This window comes from Ornithodoros turicata, chromosome 1, assembly GCF_037126465.1.
Source record: "Ornithodoros turicata isolate Travis chromosome 1, ASM3712646v1, whole genome shotgun sequence".
Lineage (NCBI taxonomy): Eukaryota > Metazoa > Arthropoda > Arachnida > Ixodida > Argasidae > Ornithodoros > Ornithodoros turicata.
This window is the reverse complement of record NC_088201.1, coordinates 26,033,942-26,050,887: the sequence shown is the minus strand read 5'-3', so window position 1 is coordinate 26,050,887 and position 16,946 is coordinate 26,033,942. Positions and strand designations below refer to the sequence as shown.

Below are 16,946 nucleotides of genomic sequence, written 5' to 3'. Positions count from 1 at the left end.
GGGAGCTATAGCGCGTATTCATTGACTAAGCAAGTGTAGTTTGTGGGGAGCTATAGAGAATAAAGGACGCCAGGCGTTTTTAAGCGACAAACAACTTTTCTAGCAGCTTTATTGATTTTAGGTCATTAGCGGCGAGATTATCGGAAAACAGGGATACAATGCTCTTCAGTGATTTCCCTTTCGCCAACAATGTCGCCGCGATACAACAGTACACACCACACATTGGAGAATACAGGCTTTGGATACAGACATCATTATATTCGTCGACGGTGAGGCGTTTCAGCTCGGGTTCGATGGGCGGCAATCCGAAGGAATCAAAGTAGATGAGGTCATCCTTCATTTTCGCGTACAAAATCCAGTGCTCCCCAGCTTGCTGTCGCCGATCGGTGTTCACCACGATCATACCCGGTCTATCCAGTGCGGGCAGACGGTCGTCTCGAGCGTATACACCGCGGAAGAGTGCCGAAGTGTAGTCGTTGTACTTCAGGAGTCTCTCGATATCTTGCTCGAACATCGCTAATCCAGTGTGACGTTCCTGTTCTTATCGATGGACATAATTCGCACACTCTCGGACAGTATCAATACGGTTGTGGGTTCGGCTAAGGCACGTCGGAACTTGAGCTGCAGACGAACGTTTCCACGCCTGATCGGTGACAGGTGGACGGAGGATTGATCCGGATCCAGGTCGTAGTACAGTAGGAACTTGTTTCCAACGTAGTGGTCGTATTCGTAGGAGACGTGCTTCTCACACAGCTGCTCCAGGAGGTTGAAGTAGCTTCGGTGGTTCAGGTTATTGCTGAAGTCGAACGTGTCTATTCGCTGCGTCCCGTTCACGGTGAGCGTCGCCGACTCAATGTCGCAGTTCACGAATCGGTACGGGTCCCGATTGAATGCTCCCTGGTAGGCTAGGGTGGGCACGAATGCGACCACCACCTTAGACGGTATCTTCTCAGGAAATAAATCTTCCAGGCATGCATCCAGGTTGCCAACTGGTAGCGAACGAATACGCGATTCACTTCCGGCCAGTGTGTAGAGAGCCTTGCGCTTCTGCAATTCCGTTTCGTGTCCGAGGAATAGGCTGGGAGACACGGTGATTTTCTTTATGTACAAGGTGGCACTCATGATTTCCACTTTATGCGCGTGCTGCTCCTGATCGGTCTTCATAATGCGGAACGCGTCGGAGCCTTGATAAAAAACAAGCCTAATTTCCACTCCCGATATGAGTAGCTTAGGCTGCAGGAAAATGTCCGAGTTGATCTTGGAAACCAGGTCGATGGTCTTGCCGCCGCGTGTGAGGTTGTATCGTTCGGCCGGTCCACGAGCGCGAATGTTGTTTTCCGTTTGACGCGCTTCTTCTTGCGTGTACAGACCTGCTTTATGCACGGTATTTTGCTCCGTGGTGCTGGCGTGAAGCAAAATATCCAAGTAGCTTCTATAGCTATACAAATCATTATTCGTAATCATGGTCTGATTCAAGAAGACGGCTACGTTCTTGAAAAGCGAGCTGGCGAACGCGTTGACGGGGTAGACCTCGTCGTAGGTCGTCCGATCGCCAGCCTGTGTTTCCGGTAGCGAACCATCGTCACGTACGATGCGGACTTTCGTCACTATGTACGCGGAGTTCAAATCGAGATAGTGGTGCCCCAAATTCGAAAGCTGGAACTCTATGACGGAGGATATGTCAGCGACCGGGTAGAATACCTCATATTCCCCCTTCAGTATATGCCACTGCGTTCCCGGCACGGAAAATAACTGTGTTTCCGACTTATCCAACAGAGGAGTGTCGGGATGTACGACGTTAATCGTGTCCATCTCGCAACTAAATTGTGGCCGCGCAACCAGCGTGATTTATGCCGTCGAAGACGTCCGGTTTTCTCCTCTTTCTTCGCCCGCCAGCCCCTCCGAGGTCGCGGAGAATTTCACGGCCCGTATCTTTCGCCGATCTTTTAAGCGCACTTCGGAAAGAGTCTCCCTCCGACAGATTTTTGGCCACGCGCTTAGCGGCCGCAACAGCCGTCTTTTTTAAGTAGGGCGATACGCGTTTAAAGAGTGGAATAGCGAAACGCCCGAGCTGAGAAAAGAAATTGCCTCCCCTCTGGTACAGGTGCGACCTGTATACCGTCGGAACGCCAAATCCGTAGATTGGTACCGCTTTAGTGTACATGCTTAAAGTGCAGCGTCAACGTCGATCTACCGCGATTTTGTAGCGGTAGCTTGCGACCGGTGTCGTCGCGTATGGAGACGGTGATTGAGGAAATTTCGCGCTGCACTAACTTAAAATACTGAACGGGTAGAAAGCTGAAACTCAGTTGTTCTTTCGTTCTATCGTATACGAATGGAATTAATTTCAGTATCGGATGCCGCCCGTTTCCCACTACGGAGGGCGTGACGAGATCCGTGTATATCATAATACAGTTAATGGGAAGATCTATGGTCACTTCGTCGACGCCCGTATCGTTTTCCGTAAATACGGTTTTCGCGCCGAAACCCAGTAGGTACGCAAAGTAATCGGATAATGTAAGCGACACGTTTTCCCGCAAGCTCAACGAACACTTCCTCGCCCATGCATCGTACGTGAGGGAAGCCTCCGGCTGCAGACGCTCATGGATGGCGCTCACGAGAGCTTCGGGTGTTTCGTAGTAATTCGGTGGAAGTGAAATGCGCCGACTTTCCGTCTCTCGAGTGTTTATGTGGATGCGGTACGTCTTCACTATGGGATTACACGTGATGTGCTTTCGGGATCCTTCAACGTGGATGTGCTTCACCTGAATGAGGTCCAGGAACTCGGTCGACAAGTTGAAATTCGTCGGGAGAGAAAGCGAGTAAGTGTTGTCTTTGTATTCCACCCGTGATTCTGTATCGTTCGTCGCTCTGAAGAATTCGTTGAATGTGTCGGTAATGAGCGATCGGGGTTCTAAAATTAGATCGTTATTGATCACTATCACCCGGCGAACTCGCATCATAACGGCTCTTTCCTCCGCGAGCGGTAACACGTTTGGGACGGCGCGTACTTTACCGCCCTCCCGGTGATCTCCATCGATGTCGACGATTCCAAAGGCGAGATGCAGCGGTCTGTCGATTAGTTTCGCCGAGCGCACGCGCGACGGTAGCTTAAACACGTAGTGATCTTCCTCGTAAGTCCACTCTATCCCATATTCGGGGAATATTTTATTCAGTAGCGTGTCCGTGTCTTCGAACGTGAGCTGTTTTGTTTGCCACTTCTCCGTTGATAGCGTTATCAGGTTATCAGGCGCTTGGTTCACGTTCAGGAAGCTGTTGGGAATGGAAAATCCCTCTAGACCGACGACGTACGAATCATCCAGGTGTAGCGGCTTATCTAACGCGATCGTGAAGTCATTCAGCGTGTTGGACGGGTACAGGTCCATGCTGGCGTTCGAGAGCAGATACACGTAAAATTCATTTTCTGACATCGTTGGCGGGCACCCAAGAATCGTGATCTTTGGCGTATCCGAACCAACGAACCAAGTAGTGCAATACCCCGTTAATTTTCTTCTTTCTAATCACCGCGGATATGAGTCGCTTATCGTACGAGGAAAGATGGTGGACTGGCTGCAGCTCCTGCTCGTAGAATGATCCCAGTATTTCTTTTCCCGTCGAATCTTTCACGTACACTACGGGCGGATCGGTCTTTCTCGTTCGCGACACCTCGAACACTTCGGCCGTCCACCTTTGATCGTAGCCTTTGGCGAACACGCCGCGGTCTAACGCGAGCCGCACCTGGTCCCCTGATTTATACTTGCTCTCGCGCGGGGTCGTCTTACGATTCAATCTGTTGAACAGAGCTACTTCATTTCCGGCGTTCACGTTTTTCGGCTTTTCGCCCGTGACAGAGTGTACCGAGTCGTTATAGTCGGCCACTATCTTCGGCAGCGCGTTGATATAATTAAACTTCCCCGTACTAGTGAAATGCCTGGCTATTCTTTCCCTAATTGTTCTCTGCACGCGTTCACAGGAGGCCGCTTTCATTCCGCTTTGTGTGCTATAGTGATTTAGCAGCGACTGAAAGTACTGACGAACTGGGGAACCCCAAAATTCGCTCCCGCGATCCGTGAGCAAATTCTTCGGAATTCCGTGACGGAAAACTCGTTGGAAGGCTTTCTTTACGTCTTGCGGGCGCTTTGTGCGAATGGGGACCATGTACAGGTACCTCGATAGCGTATCTATGACCGTTAGGATGTACCTGAAGCCCTTGTTAAATTTCTGATATTTGCGCATATCCAGAAGGTCTGCCTGATATAAATCCCGCACGTGAGTTGCGATGATGGAGCGCCGCTTAAATTTTTTCTTCACTGGCTTGTGAAGGGTGTAAGCATCTTCTTTTTTCAGCTGTTCCACGGCTTCTGCGCGCGTGAGCTTGTGATAACGTCGGTACCGATCCACTCCACCTAACCCTTTCTCCTTGATCTTTCTATAGGGCCCCATATTTGCTCCAGCGAGCAATGCGGTGTATTTTCAGAGCGCTTATAATTTTCGATACTTTTTTGTACCAGCTGGGTTTCTTGATGAGCGCGCTACGACGTGCTAAGTAGCTCACGAGAGCCACAATGTTTGAGCGATTGATTCGCTTCCCTCTATATACTAGCACATTATCCGCCTGCCAGGTGAAAACTTTCTTCAATTCTTTTAGCACAGATTTCGCGCGTGCTTTATCAACGCCTGAGGGTAGAAGATTAAAATCGAATGGATTGGGTTCCGGTTCGGGCTCCGAATGGACAGGTTCCAGAGGAGGAGGAGGAGGAGGAGGAGGAGGATGATAGTGAGCTCGCTTCAGCAAGTAATAGAGGGCTTCCAGTATTTTGCCCACTTTTACATCGTCCGAATCGTTAGATTTCAGAACTTCACCTATTTCTATTCTATGAGCCATGACCGATGGCTTTGGATATCGCTCGCCCGGCGACTCCCGCCACGAGACTTGATAGCCCTGAGAGGAGCAGTGGAAGTATGGGAATGAGACCACCTCGTTGTCCCCTAATATATTTCTTCAACTGCCGGGGGCACTTATGAAGTGACTTGTAGGCGAGGAAGCGGAGGATTTTTTTGTGTTTCTTCAGGTTTTTATGAAGTTCCGTCGAAAGTGGGATATTTCCGCGTAGAATGTTCAGACAGATTTCCGAAAGGATTCGAATGTCGTCGCAGCTGAGCTCTTTAAGTAACTCTGCGCGGTGCGTCGGTTTGCTGGCGGCCAATACTTTGAGGAGCGTGAGATGTCTTCTAAGATCGGCCGTCATTTCGCGGGCGTAAACAGGAACTGCCGGTCGTGCGGTAAAATACCCGTTCGCAGGCTACGAGAGGGAGGTGTTTGCGCGTGCAGATCCACAACTAAATAACCGTGCGCCTTCTCCGTCGCCTGGTTATATGCGTCGAGAAAATAGGAGAGCCCCTGTTTCCCGAATACCTGACGTCCGAAGGTTTCGATCTGTTGTACGGACCGCGCGTTCCGGAACAATACGATATAACTGGCGTTCAGCGATATCGTTCGAAAAGCGGCATTGTGATAGAACAAGGCTTGTGTGATCAGGATCACGGACGCATTCTTATGGTGGCTACCACGTACAAACAGCGACTCTACCTCCGATAGAACCCCCTTTTCCGTGATTTGATCGTCAATAACTATGAGAGTGGGATATCGCTCATCCCAATCTGCGGGTATCCTGTCCATAAACTCCACACCGTCGAAATCCTTTTCCCAGCCGGCTGCATACTTTCGTACGTAGAGTATCTTCTGCGGTGGAATGCTAAATAATTCGGGATGTCTCATTATATTCTGCGTGAGCACCGTCTTCCCACACATGGACGCGCCGGAGATGAGAATTCGAGCAGGGTGCTGGAACTGCATGCGCATCGTGGAATAACTCGAGCAGACTGTGTACCGAGGTGTGATGCATCTTTATTTTCATCCATAGCTCCTAGAGCGATTGATGATCGTCTCCAGGACTCTTATTTCTTCCTGACATAGTTCCTGAAGCTCGCGCAGTGATTGCTCCCTGTAAGCCGACAGGTACTCGTCCAAGATTTCGCGTATGATTTCCCGCAACTTGCTTGCGGTGATACGGGAGCGCAATATGTGGCAGCACATCTCGACGAAGTTCTCTCGCTCGTGTGACGCCTCGAAGCGGAACCGCGTGGAGTTGATGCACCTGAGTCGCGCCATCTGGTGGCACGAGGTAAGTTTGGTTGTATGAGATAGAGACATTGGGTTAGAACCATCTGAAGCCGCCGCCGCCGCCGCCGCGCACCGTCTGGTGGCGGGCCAATCGGTATAAGTTTGAACATCTGAGATAGGGCCGCAACGGGTGGGTGCCGGTGAAGGCAGTGGCGGCGGCCAATCCGATGGGGGGGCTGGGAGAGTGGCTTAGAATGGACCAATCAGATGGGTAAGTTTGGACATCTGAGATAGGGCCGCAGTGGGGTCGCTGCAGCCGCGCCTGGACCAATCAGCGGTCGCGCCGGCCAATCAGCGTGAAGCCCGCTGGGGTGGAGTCAAGTAATGAACATAAACGGGCGGGGGCGGAGCTATGGTGAACCAATCAACGCGTGCGCGATCAGTAGCGGTGGCCAATCAACGCGCGCGCGCGCGGAGCCAAGTAATTAGCATGAAGGGGTGGAGCTACGGTAAACCAACCAATGCTCAGTCAAGGCTTAGCATGAGCCAATCAGCGTGTGAAGTGGGGGCGGAGCCAATTAATTAGCATGAAGGAGCTACGGTCAACCAATCAAAGATCAGTAGGCTTAGCATGGGCCAATCAACGTGTGAAGTGGGCGGAGCTAATGGTGGCCAATCAGATGGCTTTGGATTTGGCTTGTGTTGGCTTAGAACTGGATTGTGTTGGCTTAGAATCGGCCATCTTGGATTAGAAAAAAGAGCCCGTTATAGCGCTCGGTTCTTGTGCCGCTCGGTTCTTATGCCGCTCGGTTCTTATGCCGCTCGGTTCTTATGCCGCTCGAAAATTATACAGTCTATATCTATACTACTAACGTCATAGCCAACGTGACTCTCCGAAACGACCAATCCGCAACGCGCGTCTTTTCCTCGTTTCTTCGCTTCACCTCGCGCCAAGAGAGAGAAGGGTTTTCGGCGATGCGACGTACGGGACAGGATCTTGACGAAATTGAGCCCTTAACAGCTGTCGCTGTAAAAAAAAGGGGGATGTTAGTTGCAACGAAGTCGAACTGGCTACCCCAGACGCTTACACACAGAAGATACACAGATGAACGAGTTAAAGGGATGGAGTTCAACATGGTAGAAGATATCGCATGATGTAAACGCGTTTAGCGCAATGTTCAAAGATGCTAGCCTATTTTTCGGAACATGTTTTGGTTCAACAACCGACTTTTTCTCGTAGTAGTACTGGAGTGGCTTAAACGACATAACCAAATGACGAAGTTGGATGACTCTCCCTCCCGCAAAAAAAAACAAAAAAACAAAAGAGAAAGAAAAAGAAATCCACCAGCTCAACAGAATCCAACTGCCGTCTGCCTGCTACGTACAAACTTTCGTTCATCCTGCACTTACGGCCGTAAGCCAAATAAACACCGTTTCCGTTAACAAACTCACCCTTCCTGATCTTACTTTTCACATCCCTCCATTCCACCACCCCCCCCCCCCAAAAAAAAAGAAAGAAACGAAGGAATAGCAAAGAAAGGTCCTGCACCCACTGATTTCGTTTCCGCAGAATAAAAAGAAAAAGAGGAAGAAGGCAAAAAGTCGGGCCTCTTCCTCAGAAAACGGAACGTAGAGACAACAAACATTACGAGACAGGCAAATGCGCTACTACAAAGCCGCCTCTGAAGGGGACGCGCATCGGTCTCTCTACGTGCCCTGTGATGGTGACCCCGTGCTCTGACGTAATCAACGCAAGACCACCATGACAGAGATCTTTCCAAATGGCGGTGGTGCGAATCTTTCATGCGTACGGCTTCGTTTCGGTATCTGTTCTCGACGGGGGCTTAGGAAGTCATTCTCGAATAATGGACTTCATTTCGGCTGCCAGCTGCACTATGGTCATTAAAGGGACACTAAAATGCAAAAATTTCTTCTCGTGTAATGAAAGATGCGGTTACTTTAACACCAACACAAAAAGAACGGGATTGATTGATCAGTTGCGTCGTTCGCGATTTATGCGCGAACGAGCTTTCCCTCCTCTCTCCTTCTCAAGAAGGGCGGCCATACGGAGCGGCCTTCTATTGGTCTCCGCAAGTGATTTGCCCACTCAGCGCGGGAGGCCGTTTCAGGAAGGAAACCAATGAGAGGACGCTCCGCATTTTCGCACTTCTTGATACGGAGAGAAGAGGGAAGGTGTAAACTAACTGTTCCGTTCGAGGACAAATCACGAACGATCGACAAAACGAACGAATGCCGTTCCTTTCGTGTTGGTATAAAGGTAACGGCACTTTTCATTTTGCGATGAGAAATTTAGTGCCCCTTTAACGGATAGTTAACTATAGAGGAAAGTAAGAAAATTTTGATCGGTACTTTAGTCATGCCTGACAGAGTAGTCAGTGTAGTCCCGCGTGACCCGCGGGCGGATAACCGGCACTTTCCTGCGGGTGCGGGTTTCGATATTGTGCGGGTGGCAGGCCGGGTGTGGGTGTCAGTTTTGACACCAACACGGGTAGCAGGTTGGACGAGGGTAAGACATTTTTTTTCAGAAAAGAGGGATAGAAAAGATTTAATGAGTCGCCCAAGTTGCATCCTTGTTTCGCGCGTAGTAATGACGCGGTCAACGAGTACAACAAACACTCTCGGCACATATAACTAGAGTTCTGCGCTTTCGATTTTAACCGAAAAACACCGAAACAAACCGAAACACCGAAAGAAGACCCCCCCCCCCCCCCCCAGGCAACCTTTATGTGGTTTTATGCGTCCTCAAAGTTACTATTGAACTCCTAAGCATACCTTTTCATTCACTTTTGTTTTGCAAATGTCGTGCTGTATCCCGGGGAACCCCTCACGCGTGCGCGTGTAGAAAATGTGTAGTGCTCTCAGTCCGACAACAACAACAAATAAGTGATGATGTAGTGGCAGTGCAACTTTATTGGCGAATATGTAAATCCGTATTGTGAGGGTTAACCCGTGCTTTTCAAGCTTGAGCATACAAATGCGCATAGCGGGAAAATTTCTCATGCTTTCTCTCAATCGGGACACCTTCAGAGAACTGATGCGAGGTTGGCCTAAACTGGAGCAGAATGACAGCTTCTTTTCCGCATTCCACCTCCATTAAACTCCATTGCTTCGGTCCCGCAGCGAATATAGCTGGACTTCGTGTGATGACAGAGAAACGCATTCCAGGACGTCGTGGCACGTTCTGGTATATACTTCCATCTGTCGGATAGGACAACTTTCTCATCGACCGTCTGCTCCAGTTCGTCACACCGTAAATTTGGAGCTTGAAAAAAGAAAAAGAACACTATCAAAGATTAGCTGTTTAGTAAAGATTTAGTCATTTCCGTCGATATCATAGTTATTTTCTTAAGGTCTGACCGCCGCAGTCTACACAGATCGTCCCACATGTCTACGGCGAGAACGGCTGTAGACAGGACAGACAAAATACAAAATAACCGTGCACTATGCGAGAATAAACATCAAAAGTTATCAGACGACGGCGAGGTCAGCTATCGTCTGCTAACATAAACACGGGGTCGTATCTGCTAGCAAAACAATCCGTCAGAGGGAAAGACAGCCCATTCATCATGTTTCCTTTGTAACTACACAGAGCACTATGGAGACGATCTTGTGTAGGCAGTGGACCTGAATACCCGGCGTCCACTTCATAGGGATGGTCTTTGTAACGCTGTTGTCCTCCTATCAGCTTTGGTGCCACTGACTGTTTCGGTTGTATCAGAAGCGGGCGTCGGTTGACTTCTGGTTCTGTTTTGAGCGCTTCTCGTGCATGCAGGCATGTACATCGGCAGAAATTTTAAAAATAGTTTTGCATCGTGCATGATTCAGGTACATCATATTTTCGCTATTAACTAAATGTGTAGTTTAGTCCCTTCCACAGATATTTTTCTCCACGTGCTCACCCTGAATTAGCATGTCAGAATAAGACTGGTGTCACGAGGCTCGAGCACACATTGCAAAATCGTCAAGATGGCTATTGTACTTTCAGTTCCCATATTTCCGGATTCGAACCCTGCCGAGCACGTCAGCAACTTGTTAGCATGATACATGGTGCTCAAGTACGTTGTCCTCCGAGAGGGACGTTAAATACAGCGTGCTATTTACACCGAGATTTCGGCGCGCGTTACAAAACCCACAGGTGGGCAAAATTAATCCGCACACCGACCACCACTGTGGCGTCGCTCATCATTACAGTTGTCTCGCGACGTATAGTCAAGAATTATCGTAATGCATTTTCTGATAAAATAAAATGTGATGTACATTAACGAACTACAGGCATGGCAGATGTAGCGCTAAAACAGTCCCGTCTTCCCCCAGTTCAGCCTCGCAGCATGTTTCCTAGGGCTAGCACCCCTATGTGTGACGTCACATCCGGTGAACGCGACATCCGGCGTTACCTTATCTCCCCGCGTTTGCTCACCGGACAAGAACACTTGCACGTCGCAAATGTGAAACCGGATAGGACCACCTTTGAAACTGAGTGTAGAAAAAAAGTGACGAAACCGGAAGTGGCCACATGTTGCATGCACCAAGCGGAAGTTCACCACTGAGACAACCCTCGTCTGGGCGCAGAAAAAAAAAGTAGCTTGAGTTGCGGTGTACGGAGGAAGGATGGCATTGCCTTTTTCGATTGTCTTTGCTTCTTCATAATTCTAGACTATACGCTTCTGGCCCTTAGATATACATATGTATATATATATAGATACGCATATAGCCACAGTACCGCTAGTGATGCACGTGATTCTGAGGCGACAGATATGTAACACAGACAAGCATGGAGCTAGGGGATGGGATTTTTTTCACGACAAACGTTGGGTATTCCGGATGCAAGTGGCCTTTAACAGGAAGCTAGTTATTTTTTCTTCGTTTTCCTCTTTTTTCCCCCTAGTTTGCGGGGGGGGTGCTATTTGGTGTTTCTTTTATTTATTTTTTGTTCTCTCTCACGTTGTGGAACTTTTAAAGTGGCATTGCTCCTGCTTTCGTACCGTAGAAAACGGCACTCGTGGCTTCTCTTCTACGCACTAGCCATTACGGTGCTTTGGGGACAATGTATTTTTTTCTTTTCAATTGCCTTTCTCCGTTTACTTTCAAACATTCAATTTTCAGAACCCTAAAGTCGCGTAAAAGGCATCGCAGTTTAATTGAAGACCCTCCACCAAGAGAACGAAACTTAGAAATTTGAAAATTATGCGTTCTATAATAATGCGAATGTTACTACGGATACTAAACTATAAGTGGGAGATGTCGAGAACCGAATTTTGCGAACACACTTGCGCGTACCGCGTTCAACATTTTCTTTGATCAATTTGCTTCAACAGGCGTAATCTGAAGAGCAACACGATAATGGCTAGTCCGTGCATGATGCGAACGTAGCCTCCATTTGTGCTGACTGTATATTGACAGTGACTGCGTTAAATTTAAACCAAATGTCCTATTTTGGAAATATAAAATGCTACTATCAGCGAGTGCAATTGAAGCGAGTGTGCATAGTTGAAGTTCATCCCAAGCAGCACAACATCTTGGCCGAATATTGGACCAAGATGTTGTGCTGCTTGGGCAGCTAAATTAAAGCGAGTGTTGAGGGAAGGGTCCCGGCACTGTATAGTTCCCCATGACGAGGTTTGTGCGAGCAAGGCGACCTCATTATTGCAAGACGACCCACTATACGCAGCATGCCATCGCTCAGCGGTCATGGGGCTCAGTTACGGAGACGCTCCGTTGGTCTTACTCATTCTTCTCCCTTAGCTATAGTAAGGTTTCATCGCAGACCTCTCATTCATCACAGCGACCCGATCAGGCAACCCCACTTTGAGTAAACCAGACGACTTCAACCACCACTGCTGCGATGCTCCCGGTGGTCTTGGCCCCGAGCCAGGTTCGTGTTGTCGTCTGCTTCTAAAACGGGATGCAGTAAAAGAAAGAAAAACTATGCCCATCGAAAACGCTTCGGCCATTGGCTTTTCCACCCGCCCAGCAAAATACAGGATCAATTTTCTCGCTGTAAATCAAGCGCGACTCCTATGATAACGGGAAGACTGTCTCCAGAAGAACAAAGTACAAAATGCTGCATTTTTTTTAACGACCGCGAGCACTGAGCAGCACAAATAGAAAGTACATTTTCGCACGAGCGAGCCATCGTTGTGATGCTTTTTCAATAAATGTCAATACTCCCCATGATGAAAAGTATACTTCCCATCTTCAACTTTCAATGCTTCCCATGTTGCACTATCGCTGTTAAATATTAAACATCTTTTTGGGTGTAATTCAGCGGTATACCCTAACTGACTCCTTTTTCGGTGTATATCAACAAGAGTACACAGACAAGAGTATACACCCTCCCGAAAGAGTATACTGTCCAATGTTTAACACCTTTTAGGGTGTAATTCGTGGTTGCTCGGATTCCGTTTTAGGTGCACATCAACACCCTCAGACAAGAGTACACCCTTCCAAAAGGATGTACTGCAGTGCTAGGTTACTAATATAGTGTGGCCGATTGAGGAGCTCTTTTCTGACGTGTAAACTAATTAATTACATGTAACACAAGTACTGTAATTACATTTTCGGTAATTAATTACTTCCAAGATTATTATCGATATTATGTAATTGTTACTGTAACCTAATTACATTTGCAAGTAATCTGTATTGCGCCTAAAAAAAGTACACTTGTACATCGATGACCACGCCACCATATTCGAGCGTGACTTTGAGACACTTTATTAAAAGTCGCAACACACATAAGCATAAATATATTTGTTAGGCATCTTGCAGATAATTTGAAATAAACATCTAAATACTGTACACTTCTGGACAGGTATATGTCAGTTTATACTACATGAGACGTCCACTGGACCGAAAGGAGCGCCTGTGTACATGTACATGATCGTCTTCTTGTGTTCGTCCGTATATTTTAGCGCTACCAAGGAAGTTGATATGTGCCAACATGCCCAAAGGAAAGTCTTTAACTTCCTCTTCCACCTTTCCTACGTGAACCCGCTTCAACCAATCGCCGCAGACGATTTCAAGTACAAAAAGTATGTGGTTACTCGATCCTTGGTGGTAGCCAAGGTCGTGCTGAAGACTGGTAGGTGGTGGGTTCGAATCCTACCACCGGCTGTGCTTTCTGAGGTTTTCCCTAGGTTTTCCGAAGACTATCCAGGCGATCGAATGTCGGCACAGTTCCCCCTAAAGTCGGCCCAGGACGCATACTAACCCCGCTGTCCCCTACTCCTTCCTGCTGTCCTCTCTTCATCTTTCTACATCTGTACACAGCCCATAGCCACAGTTGCTTCGCGGCGCTAACACGGAATAAATTAAAATAAATAAATAGAATATTTTGAAATGAGCCAGTTTATTCTGTACTGTAGCGTAAGTACAATGGTTAATCAAATGTATAGAGGGGTAAACACAGATCCTAAGCCCCACAACAGCTACTTGCAGAGTTTCAAGAGCGGCAGTTCACAAAAAGGGCAACGACGATTAATGTGGCTTGCACTTTGCAGTGCTTCTGTTTCTTCTTTTTTTGTATAAGATAAAAAGCACATTGACTTAGTTACAAGTCGCCTCCCTTTGACCGTCGCTCGCCAACCGTCGCTCAAGCAGACCTATTAATTCGCAGTAGCGATACTTGTAATTTTTACCGACAAGTGTCTATTAGGTAAGATCCCATTTACCTAATATCTAAGACATAAACGCGACATTTCTCCCTCCCTCTCTAATTACGCGCTATATACGTCTGAAAAGCTTTTCTCCCGTTTGAACATTATAGCTCGATTAAACGAGGCAAAGCTGACGACAACCCACGAGGAAGGAGGGCATGACTTCGTATCGTTCTGGGATGTTTAAATAGCTGTTTGGCACTTTTAGCTTTTGTCAGGTCAGCATATAGCTTCGCCGAAGACGAATCATTGCAGTCCTGCCTTTTCTTTGTTTTTCTTTTTTTAAAGCACGAACTACGGTAAATCTATTCCATGCAGGAAATATTTAAACCACTTAATGCAAGTCTCTCGCGAGACGCCAAGGGCACAAAGTTCAAAGAGCCCGCGTTCCAGATAAGTACCACGTGCCAGCAGCTGTAACGAATCTGAAGGCGACGCAATGTCGTGGCCTTAAAGACAACAGCGGTCGCGCCACCTTTGGGGTCTTCTTCAAGTCCTTCTTGCACAGACCATAATTCACGAGCCCAGAGCAGCCTTCTGGACATGTAGTGTACCTTGCACAAGTGCCTATGAAGCGAGTGGTGCCACGATGTTAGAGGTTCTGATAAGGTTCCACTTCGTCGAGTGGAAGATGTGTCGCGTGGCGTGCGTTCACCTGATACAATATCGTTCCCCTGCCGTCTCTCTCTCTCTCTCTCTCAGTTCCTGGAAAGTAAAGATAAGGAACGATACACATAATGCTAAAGTTTGATTACAACAGTTGCGATGTCAAGCGAACATTCACGTCGAAACATGCACGAATGATTTGTTGTGATAAAAGTGAATGTTTGTTTGTTTGTTTTACATCATCTATACACTACAAGCTCTCATCGATATTTCTGGTTCGTTTCAGAAGGAAGTCCTGAGCTAAGTGTCAGTACCGCAGAAGGCCCACTAGATGGCAGAGCGTTCCCTGGAGCAATGTCTACTGAAGACCCGGGAGGTCACAATAGTCGGGAATGGAAACCTTCCAGTCCTGGGTCTCCAGCCAACCTTTCGCGCGACACAAACAGCCCTTTTGATCTCGCTCAGGACCTTAGTCTCAGGACCACTTCAGCAGCAAAAGCACTTCTGAGTGAAACGTTGGTAAGTTCACTTGGCTGCTTCGGCTAAAGCAACCACGAGCGCAGGCAGGTTGTGCAGGAGCCCGAAACGTAAAGTCTGTTTAACTCACAGTTATCCTTGCAGGCGGCTTCAGCCAGTAGCAGCACCAGCCTTCTGGCAGCTGTACTCCAGCAAGTACGCGCAGTAGCAGAGCAACAGCAGCAAAGCCACAATCATCAGAAACGTTCTCTCGAGAGCTACAACTGTCCAGACTGCGGCAAGAGATATAGCACGTCCAGCAACCTGGCTAGACACAGGCAAACACACCGTAGCGTAACCGACAAGAAGGCCCGCAAGTGTCCTCACTGTGACAAGTTGTACGTGTCGATGCCAGCGTTCAGCATGCACGTCCGAACTCACGGACAAGGTTGCCAATGCCCTTTCTGCGGCAAGTGTTTCTCGAGGCCATGGCTGCTTCAAGTAAGTAACCTCATGCAAGTAACTTCAGGGTGTCGTCACACGTAGAAACATTGAGCGTCAGATGGTCAGTTCAGATGCAAATGCTAAATTTGTAGTAAGACTCCGTCCCGCCTCAATTTTTCCCTTCGAAAGAGCGGGGCTGGGAGATATGGTACTCGCTGGTATAGACTTGCGAATGATCTCAGGCAGGACTCTGCCTTTCCAGTATATTATGCGGCATCGATCACGAGCCAGTTTATAGAATCTCAGTTTCATACTGCCTGAGCAATGCATGATGCGGAGCATGATGCTGAATATATGCCAGCAGTATTTCTCAACGCCGTAGATTTTTAGCATTTGGGAAATCAGTGTCTGAGGATAAGGTTGTAGATGTGCTCCGAGAAAGTTGGTGTGTGAGAAACAAAGGTTTACAATGATAGCATGATTCACGGCAACTCTTGTTTCATTTCTTTTTTTTTTTTTTTTTGCTTCAGGGCCATATCCGGACACATACAGGCGAGAAGCCGTTTCGCTGTAACCAGTGCTCCAAGTCATTTGCGGACAAGTCCAACCTCCGCGCCCATATCCAGACGCACTCGCCCACCAAGCCTTTTGTGTGTCAGCGATGCGGTAAAGCTTTTGCCCTCAAAAGCTACTTGTACAAGCACGAGGAATCGTCCTGCATGCGGCTACACAGGGCAGCTATGACAGTCGGAGCGGTTGACCTCAACTCTTCAGCGTCGTCTTCGTCTTGCGAGGGGTCCTTGATATCATCTTCCGGTTCCAGCACACCCATAGATGTCGCGCAAATGCTCAGCGTCTGAACACATCGATGCACCGACGACGACCATATACCGAGTTGGTTATTAAGTGGACATTTTCCTGATAATCTGTTCGTGAAGTAGCGTTAGGGAAACACCAGTGTTTTTGCACTCGGAGGTCACTCCACTTGACGCTTCCAGTTTCATCCGCAAAATAGTCTGATGATATGCAGAATGATGAGAGTGTGCTATAACGGCCAAGCGTTTGGTTATTTAATATGATTTTTTATGTGTTTCTCTATAATTTTCGTGACGTCACGTCGTTATTGACCTGTAACTCCGAAACTGGTGTGAAAACGAAATTTGTTCTACTTGATCAGTTGTTGCTACTGTGGAGTCATTCGTAACGAAACAATATTGCCGCTGATAATGCATTTGTCTGGCGAAGTAAACTCTCGACCAGAAAAGCAATTTTTTTGCTACTGGCGGTACCATAAAATGCACATTGATATCGGTCTTGCATCCGAAGAAATTACTTATGCAGACCGGTGCTCCACTCATAAAAATGTACTTCACCGCATAGCACGCCCCTAGCCAACCATCACTTCAAATGATATCGTTACCTGCCATGATTTGTTGAAAACGGGAGGCGTACGCCTTTTTTATGAACAGCATAAGTGTCATACAAAAGGCGTACACCTCCCGTTTTCAACAAATCAGGGCAGATAACGATATCATTCGAGATTATGGTTGGCTAGGAGCGTGCTATGCGGTGAAGTTCATTTTTAAGAGTGTGGGACAGCCTTTGTCATGCGGTGATAACATATTGGCCAATTATTGCCTCCA

General features: G+C 47.8%; 1 protein-coding gene across 1 annotated transcript in view; it reads left to right on the top strand.

Moving 5' to 3' along the window:
- The window catches only part of LOC135377712 (zinc finger protein SNAI2-like), a 33,678-nt gene extending 16,967 nt beyond the window's left edge, over positions 1–16,711 (top strand). Inside the window, exons 3-5 of the mRNA XM_064610325.1 lie at positions 14,690–14,922; positions 15,025–15,360; positions 15,834–16,711. Coding sequence (XP_064466395.1) covers positions 14,690–14,922; positions 15,025–15,360; positions 15,834–16,163 — 899 coding nt within the window. The 3' untranslated portion in view covers positions 16,164–16,711. The remainder of the gene's footprint in view (positions 1–14,689; positions 14,923–15,024; positions 15,361–15,833) is intronic.
- The last annotated feature ends 235 nt before the right edge of the window (positions 16,712–16,946 follow it).